Here is a 16,695-nt window from a genome sequence, read left to right as displayed (position 1 = left end):
AGCTGCATCGGAATGCCAAGTCGTGCGTGTAATGTTTATCCTGCACAGAAGTGCGCCAAAATCACCCGATCTGTTGAAAACATGGCTGCTTCTACTACTGATACTTATTGGACACCAGCGGGATAATTGTACACGCCTTTTATATTTATATTTTTTTTACGTGATGCTAACGCTGATGATTAAAGACTAGAAGGAAAAACACTGTTTTGTTTATATATAAGAAAATAATTTCTCACATTTTTCGTAATTTAGTAGGGTTAGTAGTACGATGGATCGAATCGTTTCTTATGCCCATGGGTATCGTGCTTAACTGTCTAGCACCTGGTCAAATCGTCGGCCGAGCACATAAGAATGAGTTGCCGGTTACAATGAGAACGGCCACTAATTAATTAGCGTTGCGTATGTCGACACTGACGACACTTAGCGAGCCAATATGGCGTACATGTCTGCGTTCTATATGTCGACAGAGGCGACACTTAGCGAGCCAACATGGCGCATGTGTCAACTGAACGCGGGCGAGGAAACACCGATCGTAGGGAAAAACGTACCAAATGCGGCGAGCGTGTGCAGGTGCAGACTATGAGTGAGTGCGGCACACCAGAATCGCGTGGGTGCATGACGAGACAGCTAGACGACTAGTCACCGCTGACGACGAGGTAGTTGTAAAGCGATTGCACTTGTACAGGGAAAGACCAGACGGGGTATACGACGACACAACCACCATCGGAGACGACGACGACGTGTCAGCAACTGCAGTATTTGCATGCCGGGTATACCTGCGTTTGTTGGGCGTCGAAAGCGCGCGCTCGGCGCTTGACCCGTCGCAGCAGAGCTGCCGTCTCGGTCTCCGACTCCGAGTCACTACCGTCCGAGTTCTGGCACAAATATCACGTGAGACACGCACAGCAACAGGCGGGGACTCACACGAAGGGGGGAAAGAGAGTGAGAGAGAAAAGAAAAAGGAATAGAGAGGTCAGCAAGGAAAAGGAAACCTTTGCCGGTACTTTAGCAAATTCTGAAGTAAATCAAGCGTGTGGAATACAACATTAGATTATGCCACTTGATTACAGCTGAGATGTGGAAAGAAGGAACGCAGGTGCTTTCTTCAAGCGTTTAGATGCGTGCCTGCCTAATGCATCATATTAGTCATTCTTGCGGGTAAACTTGAACAGATGCTGAATTCACAGTGTCTTAATTAGCAATTAGCTCAGAGACCTGAGATATGCGATGTCTCGCACGTGGCAGTCCGAATATTTCGCCCATTCAAAAAACAAAAACAAAAGAAAGTAGAACAGAGAGAGCGAGATCAGTAAGTTTCCGAAAAGGGGCTCCTCGGCGACAAATATCACCTGCAAAGAACTGCAGTGATTGGTTCCTTTTAGCAAAAACTCAATTCTTGCAGGGCCCTCTCGCAGCGACGATTGCCTGCCGTAGTCGCTGGAGGGCACTCACAACTGGACGGTCCGAGTGTTAGCATGAGCTTAACTTCTCGTGCATAACACCTCGAAGATTCTGCTCACTTTTTACCGATGTTTCGAATTGTCAGACCCTGTACCTTCGGCTTTTATCCTCCTTGGTGACCACCCCCAGTGACTTCGGGACACGGACTCGCGACAATGTTTCAATTCACTCACCGCAAGCGTCATCGCACTGTCGCCACAATGCATCCTGCGTCGACTAGCAAGGATAACGTAAAATATATGTTTCACTTCTATGGGTGCACAAAAAAAAGGTAGCAACCACAGGAGGATGATTTATAAAAAGTTAAGCGACATCTCACGGTAGACCTGCTCGCAGACTGCCTGCTAAAGCACCTGCTGGTGAGCTCTATTGGTTTAAGCGATGAGGAGTCAGGGCGCTGCCCCGTATGGGAACGTCGACGTGCATTCTGCAAGTACTTTAACCATGCAGCAAGATATACGCCGAACCACAGCCACACTGGAACGCTAGCACTATGCTCGCGCTCAAGCGTGCGGCCGTGGCTGAATATACGCGTATATCCATTATCGCTTCGGTCGAGAACGCCTGGTGAAGCGTTGCCAGTGCCAAAGTGACGTTGGCCAGTGCGGCAAAGTGTTTTCTTTCTTTCTTTTCAATCTGCGTTCAAGTGCCAGTGCCCCAGCATAGCGTTTGGTGTTCGACAGAGGAACAGTGTGTGTGTACGCGTGTGTGCGTGTGCGTGTGTGTGTGGAAATACACAGTTTTGCGCTCTCTTTCAACAGCCGAAGAGGGCGGCGAAATAGAGACATGACCCTGACGCAACAAGTATGGCTGGAGTGTCGGTGTAATTGGCATGACCAATAAAAGACCACAATAACTGCTTTCGCTAAAATAAGAACAACAGGAGGCAACGCAACGGCTTAACTCTGCATGAATAAACTTTTATAAGTAGCTTTCGTAATGGTGCAAACACGTGCACGATAGAACCAGATAACACCGTGCCAGCGTGCATCGGCAGGACGGAGTGAGGAAACGCAACGACCACGAGCATTAATGCAAATTATGCTAGGATGCCATCCTCAGTGATGATGAACGGCCTGACAGCGAGATACATTCGACAACACAGAAATGAAGCTTCAAAGCACAACGTGTCACACGCCAGCTAGGGCATTACTATAGTCGCACTGAGCCGTTCTGAGTTACGGCGTCCCAAAATGTTACGCTAGTATCATACCAGCAACCCTGCAGGACCCAGCGATTTGTCAACAAGTTCCCAACGAATCTCGACAGGTGCCACCAGATTCCATCAATATGAGCATTTATCAATCCAAAACGCCCGACGTATCGGGTAGATTTAAGGCATCTCCAAGAAAAAGGCGTCCAGAAGAAAGCACTTGGACGGACCGAAGTCATGTCAGTGTTTTCGGCTGGAAACCCTCTCTTGCAATGCGTATCAAACGAGCCCCAAGCAAACTCTACTCTCGAGTGTGACGCACTAGTGTTTTCATATGCAAGGTTGTTCACAATAGCGTAGGCACACTTGGGCGACCTCTCAGCCGGATTTTCAGCGAAGCTGTTTCTGTGTCGCATTTTTTTCCTATTTCACAACATCGGCCGCCATTGCCCGCCGGCCTTCGCAGGGCACCTGAATGCGTTACAGCTGCTTCCACGACGCCAGTGAACGTATAACAATTTACACCCTCAAAAACAAGAAAAGGGTGTATGTCTATAAGCCATACCCTTAAACCCAAGAACGGTGCAAATGTGTGAATCAGAGACCGATTTAACCGCTTATGCACTACACCCTTAAAAGGAAGAAAATAGTGCAAATCTATCTATATGTCACACCCTCACAACCAAGAAAGGGTGTCAAGATGTGAATCATATACAGATTTACACTCTTGCGCACTTTCAAGAGTGTTTAAATCATTTTACAGCATACCGGCGCTTTTGCACGGTCTATCTATAGCAAGCACGCGCAGCAGAGCCAAGCGAGCACACCCTTTCAGCGGGAAACAGAGGGAGGGCCGCGAGAGCGCTCCCAGAGTGTACGACGACGACAACACGCACCTTGGACGTCCGGGTGGGGTGCACGAGTTCGTCGGGCACGACGACGGGCAGGGAGTCGACGGAGAGCGAGTCGCCCGCCCGCGTGCGCACGGTGATGGCCCGCGTGTGCAACGGCAGCAGGGACGTCACTTCCAGAAGAGCGTGGTCACCTGGGTCGAGGCAGTGATCGCGAGGGGTCAGCTCGACGAACGGGCCGTGCTCGATAACGCATAACGCCTCGCCACACAGATCAACACGCCGGAGCGCAACAGCGAACGGGTCCACCCTTTTCTGGACTGTTGCGAGGGCACGTGCTGTGGCGGCTGTCGGCCGCGCTTCTGGACGTGCATTATTCGCTTGGGCTCACGGCGGTCCAGGAGGTGTTACGGCGACGACCCCCGAGACGTCGGTAGAGAGGCGTGTATACTTTAAAGGGACGCGAAGAAAGGAAGGCCGAAGGACCGGACAGACATGCGATTCTTTAGAACCTATCTTCACATCTGATCAGCGTTAAAAAAGAAAGAAAAAAAAAACGTATATTGATTCGTAGCTGTGAAAGTGGAGTGGATTTCATGGTTAATGCACACGTTCATTGTAGGAACTACTGAAAGCCCTTGCCAGCGTTTGGCTTCTGAGAATCAACCTCGTACTAGCGAGAGTTGAACACCTTGATCAGGGCTCGCCCGCGAACTGAGCCCCATAGGGGCACTGGCTCACTGGCTTAACAGTATCCACACGGCGTACTGTAATGTCGAAGCACTTTGTCCATAAAGAAGTCCAAAAGGCGCAAGAGGGTAGCGCTAGATTTTGTGGCCCCTCAGTTAAAAAAATAAAAAAATAAAAACGAACTTTTGTTCTCTAGACCGTCTTTTCACTAGCTGGCGCTCGGGTACCAGCTAGTATTGATAACGATTGGCGTGATAACACAATCGCGGTGGCGGCGGCCAACGCGGAACAGCGATTCCGCCAGAGAGGCTTTGTGAGTAAGGAGCACGGTCATTTCAACCTCTATGTTTAAAGGTGTATCGGGGCTGCCTAAATTAAATAGGCAATAAAGACTAAACAGGAATAATTAGGCTGTATTTAGATATCAACGCGTCTGAAGTAGCTAAGCGCCGCGAAAGGAGGCTTTGGTGAGCCAGAAGGCAGTCGGCAGTGCCGCCACAACGTTCCCATGAATCTTTGCCATGACGTCATGAATTCCCACAACACCCATTCAGGTCTATTTAATTGTTTATCGACGAAAAAGGTGTACATTACATTCTAGCGGAATCAAGGACTCGATTTAGCTAGTATCGCGAACTTTTGCTTCGCAGAAACGGCCCAAATACGAGGAAACACTTTGTTGTTTCGTGACGTCACAATGACGTACGGGCGGTGACACTTCCGCGCCAATATTTATGTTTTCGTTTTAAACAGTAAGAACTGAATTTCGTCACCGACTCTACAGCGAAAGCATTTTGTCTAGACAGATTGCGCCCGCGAAACGAACATGGTAGTGCACATTCTGGAACGCAAGCGAGCACCAGCGATTATGATAGAACGTACAATGAGTGACACATAAATAACAGACGCACGTGACCCGCAGATCATGTTTCGCCGATCGACGATTGTGCTACCCGCTATCGTTGAGCATTTTGCTGAGCACAAGCTTGCCCACTGAAGAGTTCAATCTTGCACTAGCGCGCTTTCGACCGTTAAATTAAATTATGGGTTTTTAACGTGCCAAAGTCACTTTCTTTTTATGAAGCACGCTGCAGTGGGGGACACCGGATTAATCTTTAACAGCTGGGGTTCTTTAATGTGCACGTAAATCTAAGTACACTGGTGTTTTCGCATTTCGCCCCCCATCGATATGCGGCCGCCGTGGCCGGGATTCGATCCCGCGACCTCGTGCTTAGCAGCCCAACACCATAGCTACTAAGCAACCACGGCGGGTGGTTTTCGACCGTTCTGCACTCTTCGCCGACACTACAACGTGACTGACAATATGTTTCAGTGGCCCTTCAACATAAACTTATAGGCGTAAAGTGTAAGCGCGGCACTATAGTACACGCACCTGTGGGTGAATCGATTTCGGTGACCTTCTTGCCGGCTGCGTAGACGGCGTATCCGGTGACGGCGGCCCCGTTGGAGGTGCCCAACGCGTTGATGGTGACTGGTAGCCAGGTGACTAGCACGGTGCCTTCCTGTGGACCCGCCTCCACTTGGACGTCCACGGGCGGGTCCGGAATACCTGCGCACGGCGCGCCCGTGTCCCGTGTAAGAACGTTGAGGGCAGAGAATTCGGCCATGCGCGACAGCTGGCTTTCGCCACCTTCGAGACGGAGGCGCAGTGCTGTGGCAGTGCACTGCGTCAGAGCTATCTGGCTACAGCTCGTCGTTTAACGCGATGGCGTGCCGCGTCTATGAATTACCAATCTTTTGTCACACGTGTAGTATAGTTAGAAATACGCTATAATCAACTGTCCTTTCTATCGCGACCTCACACGTGGCACCAGAAAATGTCGATAACACAAGTCTCGCTATCGCTACGAATCCACTTCCACTGCGAGCGGATCGGCCGGAAAGAAAGTACTGCGAACGACATCGATATGGACGTGAAGTGAAGCTTTTCACCATTTTTTCTTTAATATTCTGCGGGCAATGTCTGGGCCGACGTTAGTATCCTGCAGTCGCAGTATGTTTGGTGTCCGCTATAGTATATCTCCTTTTGCCCAATGAATAAGAACCCGTCTGAAGACAACCTGTGCCTTCTGCTGTGCACGTGAATACTATTTCGCTTCACCTTTGCCTTCTCCCTCATTTTGAATGCGAGAGCTAGCATTTCTTTGGCTATCCTACCCTACTTTGGTCTGTCTATTTGGCCTCGATACGACGACCGGGTAAAAAGATTTAAGAACTTCTAGCCCCTACACTCTTAGGCAAAGTTACACCCTTTGGAGTGCCCCTTCTGCCACACAACGATAATCGTCAGCTGCCTTGATGCGTTTCCTTTCTTTAACGCTGCGAACCCGGTTCTTTCCAGTAACGAACGGCATGCGCGTTATCAGCATGATAGCATTCCCGACAGGAAAGTAGCGGGTGCGGCGTTTTCAAGACAGGAAACGCATCAAGGCAGATGACGATTATTGTTGTGTGGCAGAAGCGTGTAACTTTGCCTAAGAGTGTACCAGGCAGCGAATACGGGCCTGGGGCAGGGTAAGCGAGTACTTACATCCTCCTCGCCACGCGAACAGCTGAGAAGCGGCGCGGAATACGTGCGACACTACATTGGAAGAGCCCCGCCACTGTCGCACTGTCAGGATATGGACGCGCATATCGCGGTTCACGCTTGGAGGGTCGGAAGGTCTCCGGAGACGCGCAGTGCCTTTGGTTGCAAAAGCGACAAAACAAAAGAGACGCACCGCCGCGTTCCGGTCGGTCGGCTGTAATGGAAGCTGCATAAAGTATTTGCGCAGTGTAAATGGCTCTCGCATAACGTGGGCGATCATCGTAGATGGGCACTGCCGAATATTTTTTTTTCATTCACACCCAAACACTAACAGAAGAGCAGTGGGAGGCCAAGCTATCAGACCCGGACCCGAAGAGACAGCGCAGCCTCATCGAACGGGCACGGGAGATGGCCACGGTCCGCGGCTACCTGCAATATGGAGACCGCCAACCTAGGGCGCAAACTGGGCTTGCTCAAAATAAAAGTTCATTCTCTCTCATTCTCTGATCATCCCCTTTCTCACGTGCAGAGTAGCCTACCGGACGTCAACCTGGTTATAACCTTCCTGCCTTTCCTTACTTTTCTCTCTCTCTCGCTCGCTCTTGATTATGGTCGGTCAAGAGAGATAAGGTGATCGCAGGAGAAAGGAGGAGGAGGAGGAAATAAAGAGAGAAGGCAGGGATGTTAACCAGAAATGCGCCTGGTAGGCTACCCTACTCTGGGGAACGGGAAAGAGTGAATAGAAAGATGAGATAGAGAGAGGGAGAGGAGGGGGAGGAAAGCCGCGGTGAGCTCACGCACGTACACGGAGGGCCTGAGTGAGTCAAAGACGCTCACATAGGTGGAGATAAGGTGGAGAGAGAGAGGCAAAGCCAAACGGGGGCGTGTACCACGTACCTTTCGGCAACGTCCTGAAGTCGACGAACGAGGTGAGCATGCTGGCGAGCTTGCGCGGCTCGGCGCCCTTGGCGTGCTCGTCGGCCGACGCCGTGGCGCCCGTGAGCGTGGCCGCGGCCGACGACATGAGCAGCCGGCCGGGCTTGGCGCGCACCGACACCCGGTACGAGGTGTTGGGCGCGAGTCCCGTCACCAGGTGGCGGAACGTGCCCGGCTTGAGCGATTTCATCTCCACGCTGTTGACGGCCACCACATGGCTGAAGTTGGAGTTGCTCGGGAGCCAGCTGATGGTCGCCGTCGTCGAGGTGATGTTCGAGGCCTTCACGCAGCTCGGCGCCAGCGGAACGTCTGCGCACGGGGAATTCCCGCAGGAGCTCGCACCACAACACGCCGACAGCAAACAACACGTGACACAATTCAAGGCCCGCAGCAGCACGACTCATGCAGGGTCAGCATTCACGAAGCTCTTCGTATCATAAAGTTGTTCGTGAGAACATTTACTGAGGCGGCCGCCCAGTGAAAGGAATCTTTTGTGAATTCGAACCTCAGGGCCTGTTTTCCTAAATCTTCTAACGTAAAGGCATTTACTTATTGGCCTGCACAGAATCTCCCGCGAATAAGCGTAAGAAAATTGTTCAGTTTAACGTCGTGATACTGCATAGAGGGTTGTGAGGGACGCGGTAGTGGTGTGCTCCGGATTAATTTTGACCAGCCAGGGTGCTTTAACGAGCACCTAAGCCTGGGTACACGAACGTTCTCGTATTCCAGCCCCCTCGAAGCGTGCGCCACCGCGGCCTGGTTCGAACCCGCGGCCTCGTGTTCACCAGCTCAACGCCATAGCCACTGACGTTGTTCTCCTCATCGGCATGATAACGACAAGACTGTCGCTGGCTGAGATAACCGATCACAGATGACAGTGTCCAAAGAGAAGTCTTGTGAAAAAGGGCCCGTGGGCCGAATACAAAGTTTCTCGTTCATAAGTGTAATTTGCATACGCTTAGAACATGCCCAACATCACGACTCTCTGACAGCTGCCCTTGTGAACAGGTAAGGAATTTTGTTGCGAACATGGGCCCGGATGAACCCCTCAGGCCTAGTTTTGCACCACAACAGCGCGGGCGCGAGCTCTCATACAAATGGCCATATTTCCTCATCAACAAGATGGGCAAACTGCTTTCGTTACTCAGTGCCATGAAATTAAGATCACTAAGGATTAGGTGTGGTTCATGCATGCTACAGTGTTTGGAATGCCTAAGCGGCTGGAGGTTTTTGTTTTCGGCATCGATAATTGTTTTACGCGTCTGCCTACCGGCGCGGTCTCAATCTCGCATTCTAGATTTCACGCAGGTTTGGTTACCCTGACCAAGTTAAAGAAGAGACACATTCCACGGCGCCGTAAGCTGGAAAATCTTGAATGCGTCTTGGGCGCGGAGGAGAAAAATTAAAACGGAGCAGTGCCCGCGCCAGACATACCTGCAACCGTAGCCAGTCATGCAACGGCCTTCATAATCCATCAAGAACTCCTAGGTCCACGACTTCTTTCGAACTGCCTGCCCCACATTTTTGGAAGACGAATACTTTCATTGAACAGGTAAAATTACGAGATTCATTGAGCTTAATTGAAAGAATGTTTGGTCTGAGCGTATGCACGCGCAAGTTAGCCGTTTGTATTAATTATGCATTCTTTGATCGACCGCGGTGGCTCAGTGTCTATGTCGTTCTGCGGCTGAGCAAAAGGCCAAAGGTTCGATTGCCGGCCGCATTTCGACACGTGCAAACATGCCAAGACACTTGCGTACTCAGAGTTATGGATGCGTTAAGGAACAGCCGGTGGAACATATTAATCCGAAGGGGGAGGGGGGAGCTCGAATGCAGCGTCTCTATAATAGCCGCAATGTTGTTTTGAGTTAAACACGGGGAAGGCGGGAGATGGAAATTCGAGATGATGAGAAAACGAGAACAAGGTGAAAGCTGGAGCCAACGTTTCGACAAGTGTACTTGTCTTCTTCGCAGCCTTGCAGAAGACAAGTCCACTTGTCGAAACGGTGCAGATTGCGGTTCGTCCTCATAATTCGACAAAAGATTCGTGTACCACATGCTTTAGTACCACATGTATTATTAGTCCACTGTATAGAGCCCTACCAAGTTCGCGCTCGCGATGGCTCTGTCTGCTTGGATCGCGGAAGACCACAAGCGCGACCACTGCGCGGTCAGGGCGTATCGAGCCAGAAAGAGAACCTTGTTTCGGCTACGCAATTCGCGTGACTCAGCATTCGCTTAACTGCACCGAACACGTACACGTATTATGCTGGACACGCCCTAAATCAAAGAAGAAAGAGACGTCTGCTGCGGTTAAACTCGACGTGATTAATAAGGGCTAATTAGAACGCTAATCAGTACTGGGCACGCTAGATACGCATATTTTAGCATTAAAAGATACGACTTATTAGAGAGCGAAATGCGATGCTCGCGATTCAGACGTCTCCGGCTGAGAACAATCGGACATCCTGAGAATGGAATTCGAAATGTAACTGTAATTTAATGAGGACGATTGGATTTACAGCAGCTTTTCCTACTTCTAATTGAAAAAAAAAAAAGTTATGGGGTTTAACATCCCAGAAGTCCCACGAGACGCCGTACGTGGTAAAGGAGTTGCGGATAAATTACGAACATCCGGGTTTCTTCAATGCGTACGCGAGGCACCGCTACACGAGCCTATTTGCATTCCGCCCCCTCGGAACGCGGGCGCCGGGGCCTGAAAATCGATGGTGGCGCACCCTCTCAGCAGTGTGTGCATGTACAAATGCGTGGGTCATTTTTGTCTCGTAACTTATGGGCCGGAAAAATGGCAGTTATTAAAAAAGAAGTAGTAATATTTATGCGGAGCAATTTTCACGCTGTCTTTCAATCTTCACGCGCTTTCTTTGTGTCCTACATAAGGGCGTCGTATGATTACGTTTGCGCTGCAGCGTGATGAAAATGGCATCTCGCTCGCGGGAACGGCGCCCGGAAAGATGTAGGAGCGCGCGACGGCGGGCCACCACTTACTCTTCCCGATGACAATGGTGCATGCGGCATCCCTTGAATGCTGGCCAGAGGTCAGGACTGACCTCACGCTGATCCGGTGCGGCTGTCGGGAGAAATAAAACAGAATGTAGACAGAACAAAAAGGAAGAAGAAAAAATGCAGATGAGAAATTTGCATCAAGATAAACGCAAACAACGTAAGTGTGGAGACTGCTTTCTCGTGGGGCGTGACTTGCAACAGCGGCGTGAAAAACGGCACGAGGGGACAAGCGAACAACTCGCAATGAAACGTTGTATTCGATGCAAAGCGGTGTGTGCTATGTTGTGTACTATGTTGCGCGCTGTTCTTTAGTCCTGTGTCAGTCGGACCTTCGCGCTTCACACACGCACACACATGCACACAAGCGCACATGTACACACACACACAAACACACACACACACACACACACACACACACACACACACACACACACACACACACACACACACACACACACACACACACACACGCACGCACGCACGCACGCACGCGCACGCACGCACGCACACGCACACACACACACACACACACACACACACACACACACAAACACACACACACGCACGCACACACACACACACACACACACACACACACACACACACACACACACACACACACACACAAGCACGACACACGCACGCATAACCACGCATACCTCCAACATACATGAGCAAACGAAATCTTTCTCAGCCACTCATCAAATGCAAATTTATTGCACAATTGACATCCCTTATTAGAGCCACGTTACAAACACAGCCCTCGTGAACAGCCGAACAATAAGGCGGAAACACGGAAGCGGCATGACGTGGTACTCTCGAGTACTTTGCACTCCATGAGAGCCCAAAGCTCTCGTGGCCTGCAGGACCTGAACAAAGTTGATTTCCTTCCTTCCTTTGCAGATATACAGAGTTCTACTAAAATGCTCCGTGTCGTATTTCATTCCGTGAGCACTCTACCTATTCGGTGTAGCACGCAACCTATTTTCAAACTCGGTAACCTTACATGGACTTCCCTATGCTGAAAAAAAGAAATGTCCACGTAATTCCACATGCAGCAACGACAAGAGTGGTGACATGAAGAAAGCTGGCCTTCGATACCTGTGGATCCCACGCGCTGTAAGAATCGGTTTAAGCAAAGCTTTCGTCGGTGTTTGTGAAGAACTCTGTCTTTGCTGAGCGATCGTTTGCAGATATACAGACGGCGCGGCCCGGTTGGACACATTTTCACTGGCAACTCCAACGCTCAACACAAACTTGAGTTACCCCGATGGGAGGCAACTCTGATTTGTCGCCTATGAGTTGGACTACCTTTTACTAATGCGTACTCCTACCTCATCGGAATGGCCACGAGTCCAGAATGTTTAGATTGTCGGTGTAAAGAGACGACAGCGCACCTCCTTGCGTGATTGCAGCCGTTTCAATGCACAAAGAAACGTCAGCATCACGCTCGACAAGATGGACAACCATCCCCGTACTGACGCCAGAATTCTTGGACCCTGGTCCCAGCCGGCGTCGGCCCGAACTGCTTTAAAAAGCGCTAATGTGATTTTTAAGAGAAGCGGGACTGATCGAAAAACTATAGTGTGGGGGAACTGATGCGTTCTTTTTTTTTATCATCCCTTGTTTTCTCATCTTTCTTGCCCTTACCCCAACCCCCTGTGCAGAGTAGCCAATCGGACACTTAATCTGGTTAACCTATCTGCCTTTCCCCTCTTCTATTTTCTCTCTCTCTCTCTCTCTGTTGCGTTCGATCATGCACATGCATGAGGTGGCAAGAATTTTTCGCTGTTTTCGGAATGAAAGTATAATTTTTCTCTGTGCGGGTCAATGTCTCAATATTAGCATTTCTTTCTAGTTTGTATATTGCATGAGAGGAGATCAGTCGTTTAACGTTTGCAACGAAAGCTGTTGTGAGCACTTCCCAGTTTCTCTTTCTTTCTTCTCTTTGTACCGACGCCGCTATCGTGGGGTAGTGTTCAGAAAACCTCTGCAGTTGCTAGTCGGCTTCTTAGTTTGCTTATTAATGACTTCGTTGCTTGGTCAAGCACGACAAGTTTATTTCGCGGGACCGCACGCAGTTGTAATGGGGGACGATCAAAACAACAGCGGTGCTAACGGCCTAAACCCCTTCCTCTGAGAGCATCGAAGTCGAATGGCCTCGGCATCGTTTGTCTGGTCTCACCAACGCTAACTCACTTCCCTTCGGGTCTCCTTGTTCCTCTTCCTCTGAGCTTTGCAAAAGCAAACAGGAACAAGCTGCTGCGCGATGACCACATTGTTTTTTGGTCCTCTTCACCCACTCATCAGCTTCGCCTTCATCCGCAACGCGAAGACAGCAGTGTCAATACGACTGCTTTCCTTCCTCCCTTCGACTGGACGCAGAACCAACGAACTGACGACCAGCACGCGCGTCCTTCGCGGCGAATCCGGAGAGTTACGAGCAGCCCATAGTTGCGGCTCGGAGGTCCCGTTTCGTTTCTCCCAACCCTACTCGGCAACTCAGACTCACGTCTGAGAACGAACGAACGTGTCTGGAACAACGCGTGCCCGGGTCCTTCGTCGTTAAAGGCGCGCCCGAACGCAGCAGCGAGGGCCACCTAATACTGCTTCCGGCAGACTGGTCCTTCCGCCGCCGACGCTCAGCCAAGCGCGTGATCACCGGGGAGCCCCAACTTCGCGTTCCTCGTCCTCGCTGCGTACGTGTGTTGTGCGTGTACATGTAGTACGTGGCCGCCCGAGGCCCTCCCGTCATCGATCATGATAAGTCCATGCAATTCGAGCGCCTCTCGATCCTTTCGGCCGCGTTGGCTCCCGCAAAGAGGATAGTTCCCGCACCTCGTGGGCGTCCGGTTTCTTCGAGGATTGTAGCAGCAGAACTTAAGGAACACGGGCACAGAAAGAACGAGTGGACGCGGACGCAACTGCTCACGCAGATGCGGGGAACAAGTAGAAACGCTCAGAGTGCTGGAAATGAATGTCAAAAAGGGTGTTTAACTCCGTGTTCGTTAAGTTCGGCTGCTACATTCTTTAAAACCGATGCTAGCGCTAAAAGGGACGAACACACGGCGAAAAGACGACACGACGACGAGGGAACGAAGGACGAGGAAAGCGTTCCCAAGTCGTCGTGTCTTCTTTTCACCATGTGTTCGTCCTTTTTAGCGCTACCACCAAGTTAAAGAATGCATGACCAACTAGCCCAGCATCAAGTTTTATTGAATCATGTCTGCTGTTACAATCCTCGAAGAATGAACCGACTAGCTCAGTCAAACACCCGTTCGCTTTCGTCTAATAAAACCGCGCAACGCATGCAGATGCTCTAGCGTATACCGCTGGCGCTTGAGCAATTTGTCAGCGGAATCGAAATCACAGTCGGAATTCATTAACTTACCGGCAAGCTTTACCTCTATTAGGCTTCACCTCTACAAGTAAGCTACGTCCTTACTCTTAAGTTTTAAGGGTAGCACTGTAACTGACACGGAACGAAAGAAAGACACAATATGCGACGGACAAGATCGCTGACATTCAGCTGAAAAATTTTATAAGATAAACGCTTATGTATGTCACATGCTAACCGCACGAGTGACTGCAAAAGGAAGCAAAATAGCAAAAAAAATGAACAAGCATGATTAGCATAGCGTGCACTGCGATAGCCGCGAGGCGAAAAAAAGAAATACGGCACCTTTTCGTGGTAACCATAGATCTAAAGGCACTGGCTCATAGTCTCAAGGGTTTGTCGACGGCTGGATCACACATTTATACTGATTTTTTACATCGAAAGCTTCCACAAATTCTCTGGTTATCTGTTCTCGGTGGCGAAAGAGCACCCGCACTTCGCCGAACAATGGGCGACCCGTTCTGTATCGACCGTGTATTGCGAAAAAAAAAAGAGCACCCCGACAAGCCTGCAAAAATGTGTATAGTGTGTAAAGCACTCGTACAAGGCGCTTGCATACCTGCCAACTCTCCCTATTTGCCGGGGACGCTCCCGAATTCCGACCGATTCTTCCGATTGTACGGAAACGGCCATAGCTCTCCCGAAAAACTGCTTCAAGTCCCCCGAGAAAGATAGCAATGAAAAAGAAAAAGCGTCATGCAGCACAACCTCACCTTAGGTGCCGTTATGCGCTAGGTAGCAAGCCGAAGACAGGTTTAAACCTAAGCTAACTTGTGTGTAGGCGATGCATGCCTAACTCAGTTCGCTTTGGATCAAGACATGCGTCGAGGAGTGCGCGTGAGGCAAAGGTCTAATATGTGCTGCATAATGGACGTTTCCTTTAAATCAGCTACGTCGTTGTGCAGTCCCGTCATGCGGTGCAGCATACAATGAGTGGAAAGGGGCCCCTGTCACGGGTCAAAACAAGTGTTCTTTACAGATACACGCGCGCACGCACCTTTTCTGGTCACAGTGCGAACATCGAGACATATAATAACTGTGCTGGTAGCCATTGGAAGCTGTTTCTAACGTTGCTATGACCCAGTAAAAGAATAAAGAGAAAAAACGACAGACAGACAGACAGACAGACAGACAGACAGACAGACAGACAGACAGAGACAGACAGACACAGACAGACAGACACAGACAGACAGACAGACAGACAGACAGACAGACAGACAGACAGACAGACAGACAGACAGACAGACAGACAGACAGACAGACAGACAGATAGATAGATAGATAGATAGATAGATAGATAGATAGATAGATAGATAGATAGATAGATAGATAGATAGAATTTCTCTTTTGTGCTAACAACCTTGTGCTTATTAAGAATATTTGGAAGGCCGCGCTGCGACATCTGAGAACCGTCGCGCAAGGTGCACGGTTGTGCCGGCGTTCTTGATGGCGGGCATTGTAGAACAAGTTATAAGCTTGCAAGATTGCGACATATCGTAATTCTTCGTTGTTTTTTGCAAATTACTTTTCTCAGGACGACCAAGTCACGTTCCGTGTTAGGAAGAGCAGGTCGTAACCAGGCCGCGGAATCCGTGAGAAATGACTTGTACCGACAATCACCAAAACCACGCTAAAGTATACGTTAAGTCAAGCTGAATCGAGAAAGTGCTGTTTTCGAGCCCCTGTTGTGTGAATGTTTGCTATCAGCGAGAAAAAAGAAAGGAAGATCAACTTATTTTATACGATTTCGCGCCACAGCTATGATAGCGATTACATTGGTTGTCACCACCGGTGGCATAGTGCAATCAAGCTGAAGTCAAACCATGAACAAAACCGTAACAACACCGCTGTGTTAGAGGTTTAAGAAAAGCATAGACGGTAGCCCTTTAACTCTCGCTGCGCCCCCTAAAGGTAGGAATGAAAAACAACATTAATAGAACAACATGTTCACTCGGAGACATGAAAGTCAGAGACGAGAAAAAGTTCGCGATGTAGCGAGCTAGAATCAACTGAACAATGTGCAATAGATGGATCTTCCACTCTCTGGCAACGCAGGGTCAGCAATAGCCGGCACTTAGGAAATGAAATGTCTTTCTTTTCTTCTCAGCTAAGCCACAGTGTAAGTCGGGAGGTCAAACATGACATTTGCTCCACCTATATAGATCTTCGTCCAACAGACGAAGCCAGATATTGCCAAAGCTCCCTCTTCTTCTTCTTCTAGACAGCGTTGCCCGCTCTTTTCTCGTGTTTCGCTTTCGTTGCCGAGACCAATACGGGCCTTATTGCTCCTCTGACGCGCTCCTGGCAATCAAAAATTGTGCGCCCGAACATCGCCTTACAGCCACCAAAGCCACCCACCGAGACGCTGAGCTAAATGGTGACAGATGGTAGCAGGTGGCCGACAGCGAGCGCAAAGGCAAACACTCCTGAAGCGCGTAGTGCCCTCTAGGCAACACGTAGAAAGACAGACAGATGTGATTAGGGAGGTTCTGCAAACGCGCGCGTTGTTGCACTAGAGCGTGTGTCCGTATGAAGGCACCATATAATATCTAGTAACTCTGAAGGAAAAGCTGAGCGAAAAAGAAAAAGTGGCAAGAGCAAAGTCGCCTCCATGTTCCTACGATTCATTTTG

The 16,695-nt window shown here is 49.8% G+C and overlaps 1 protein-coding gene across 4 annotated transcripts in view; it reads right to left on the bottom strand.

The window, feature by feature from the left end:
• Positions 1-16,695, bottom strand: part of Rbp (RIM-binding protein) — a 410,709-nt gene that overhangs the window by 32,949 nt on the left and 361,065 nt on the right. For all 4 annotated transcript variants that reach the window (XM_055063294.2, XM_055063288.1, XM_055063302.2 and 1 more), the window contains exons 22-25: positions 10,649-10,730; positions 7,601-7,948; positions 5,549-5,725; positions 3,511-3,659 (exon numbers count right to left, since the gene is read on the bottom strand). In XM_055063294.2, the coding sequence (XP_054919269.1) occupies positions 3,511-3,659; positions 5,549-5,725; positions 7,601-7,948; positions 10,649-10,730 (756 nt within the window). The remainder of the gene's footprint in view (positions 1-3,510; positions 3,660-5,548; positions 5,726-7,600; positions 7,949-10,648; positions 10,731-16,695) is intronic.

The sequence above is a fragment of the Dermacentor andersoni genome, chromosome 3 (assembly GCF_023375885.2).
Source record: "Dermacentor andersoni chromosome 3, qqDerAnde1_hic_scaffold, whole genome shotgun sequence".
NCBI lineage: Eukaryota > Metazoa > Arthropoda > Arachnida > Ixodida > Ixodidae > Dermacentor > Dermacentor andersoni.
Note: the sequence above shows the minus strand (reverse complement) of the source record. Positions and strands in the feature narration are given on the sequence as shown.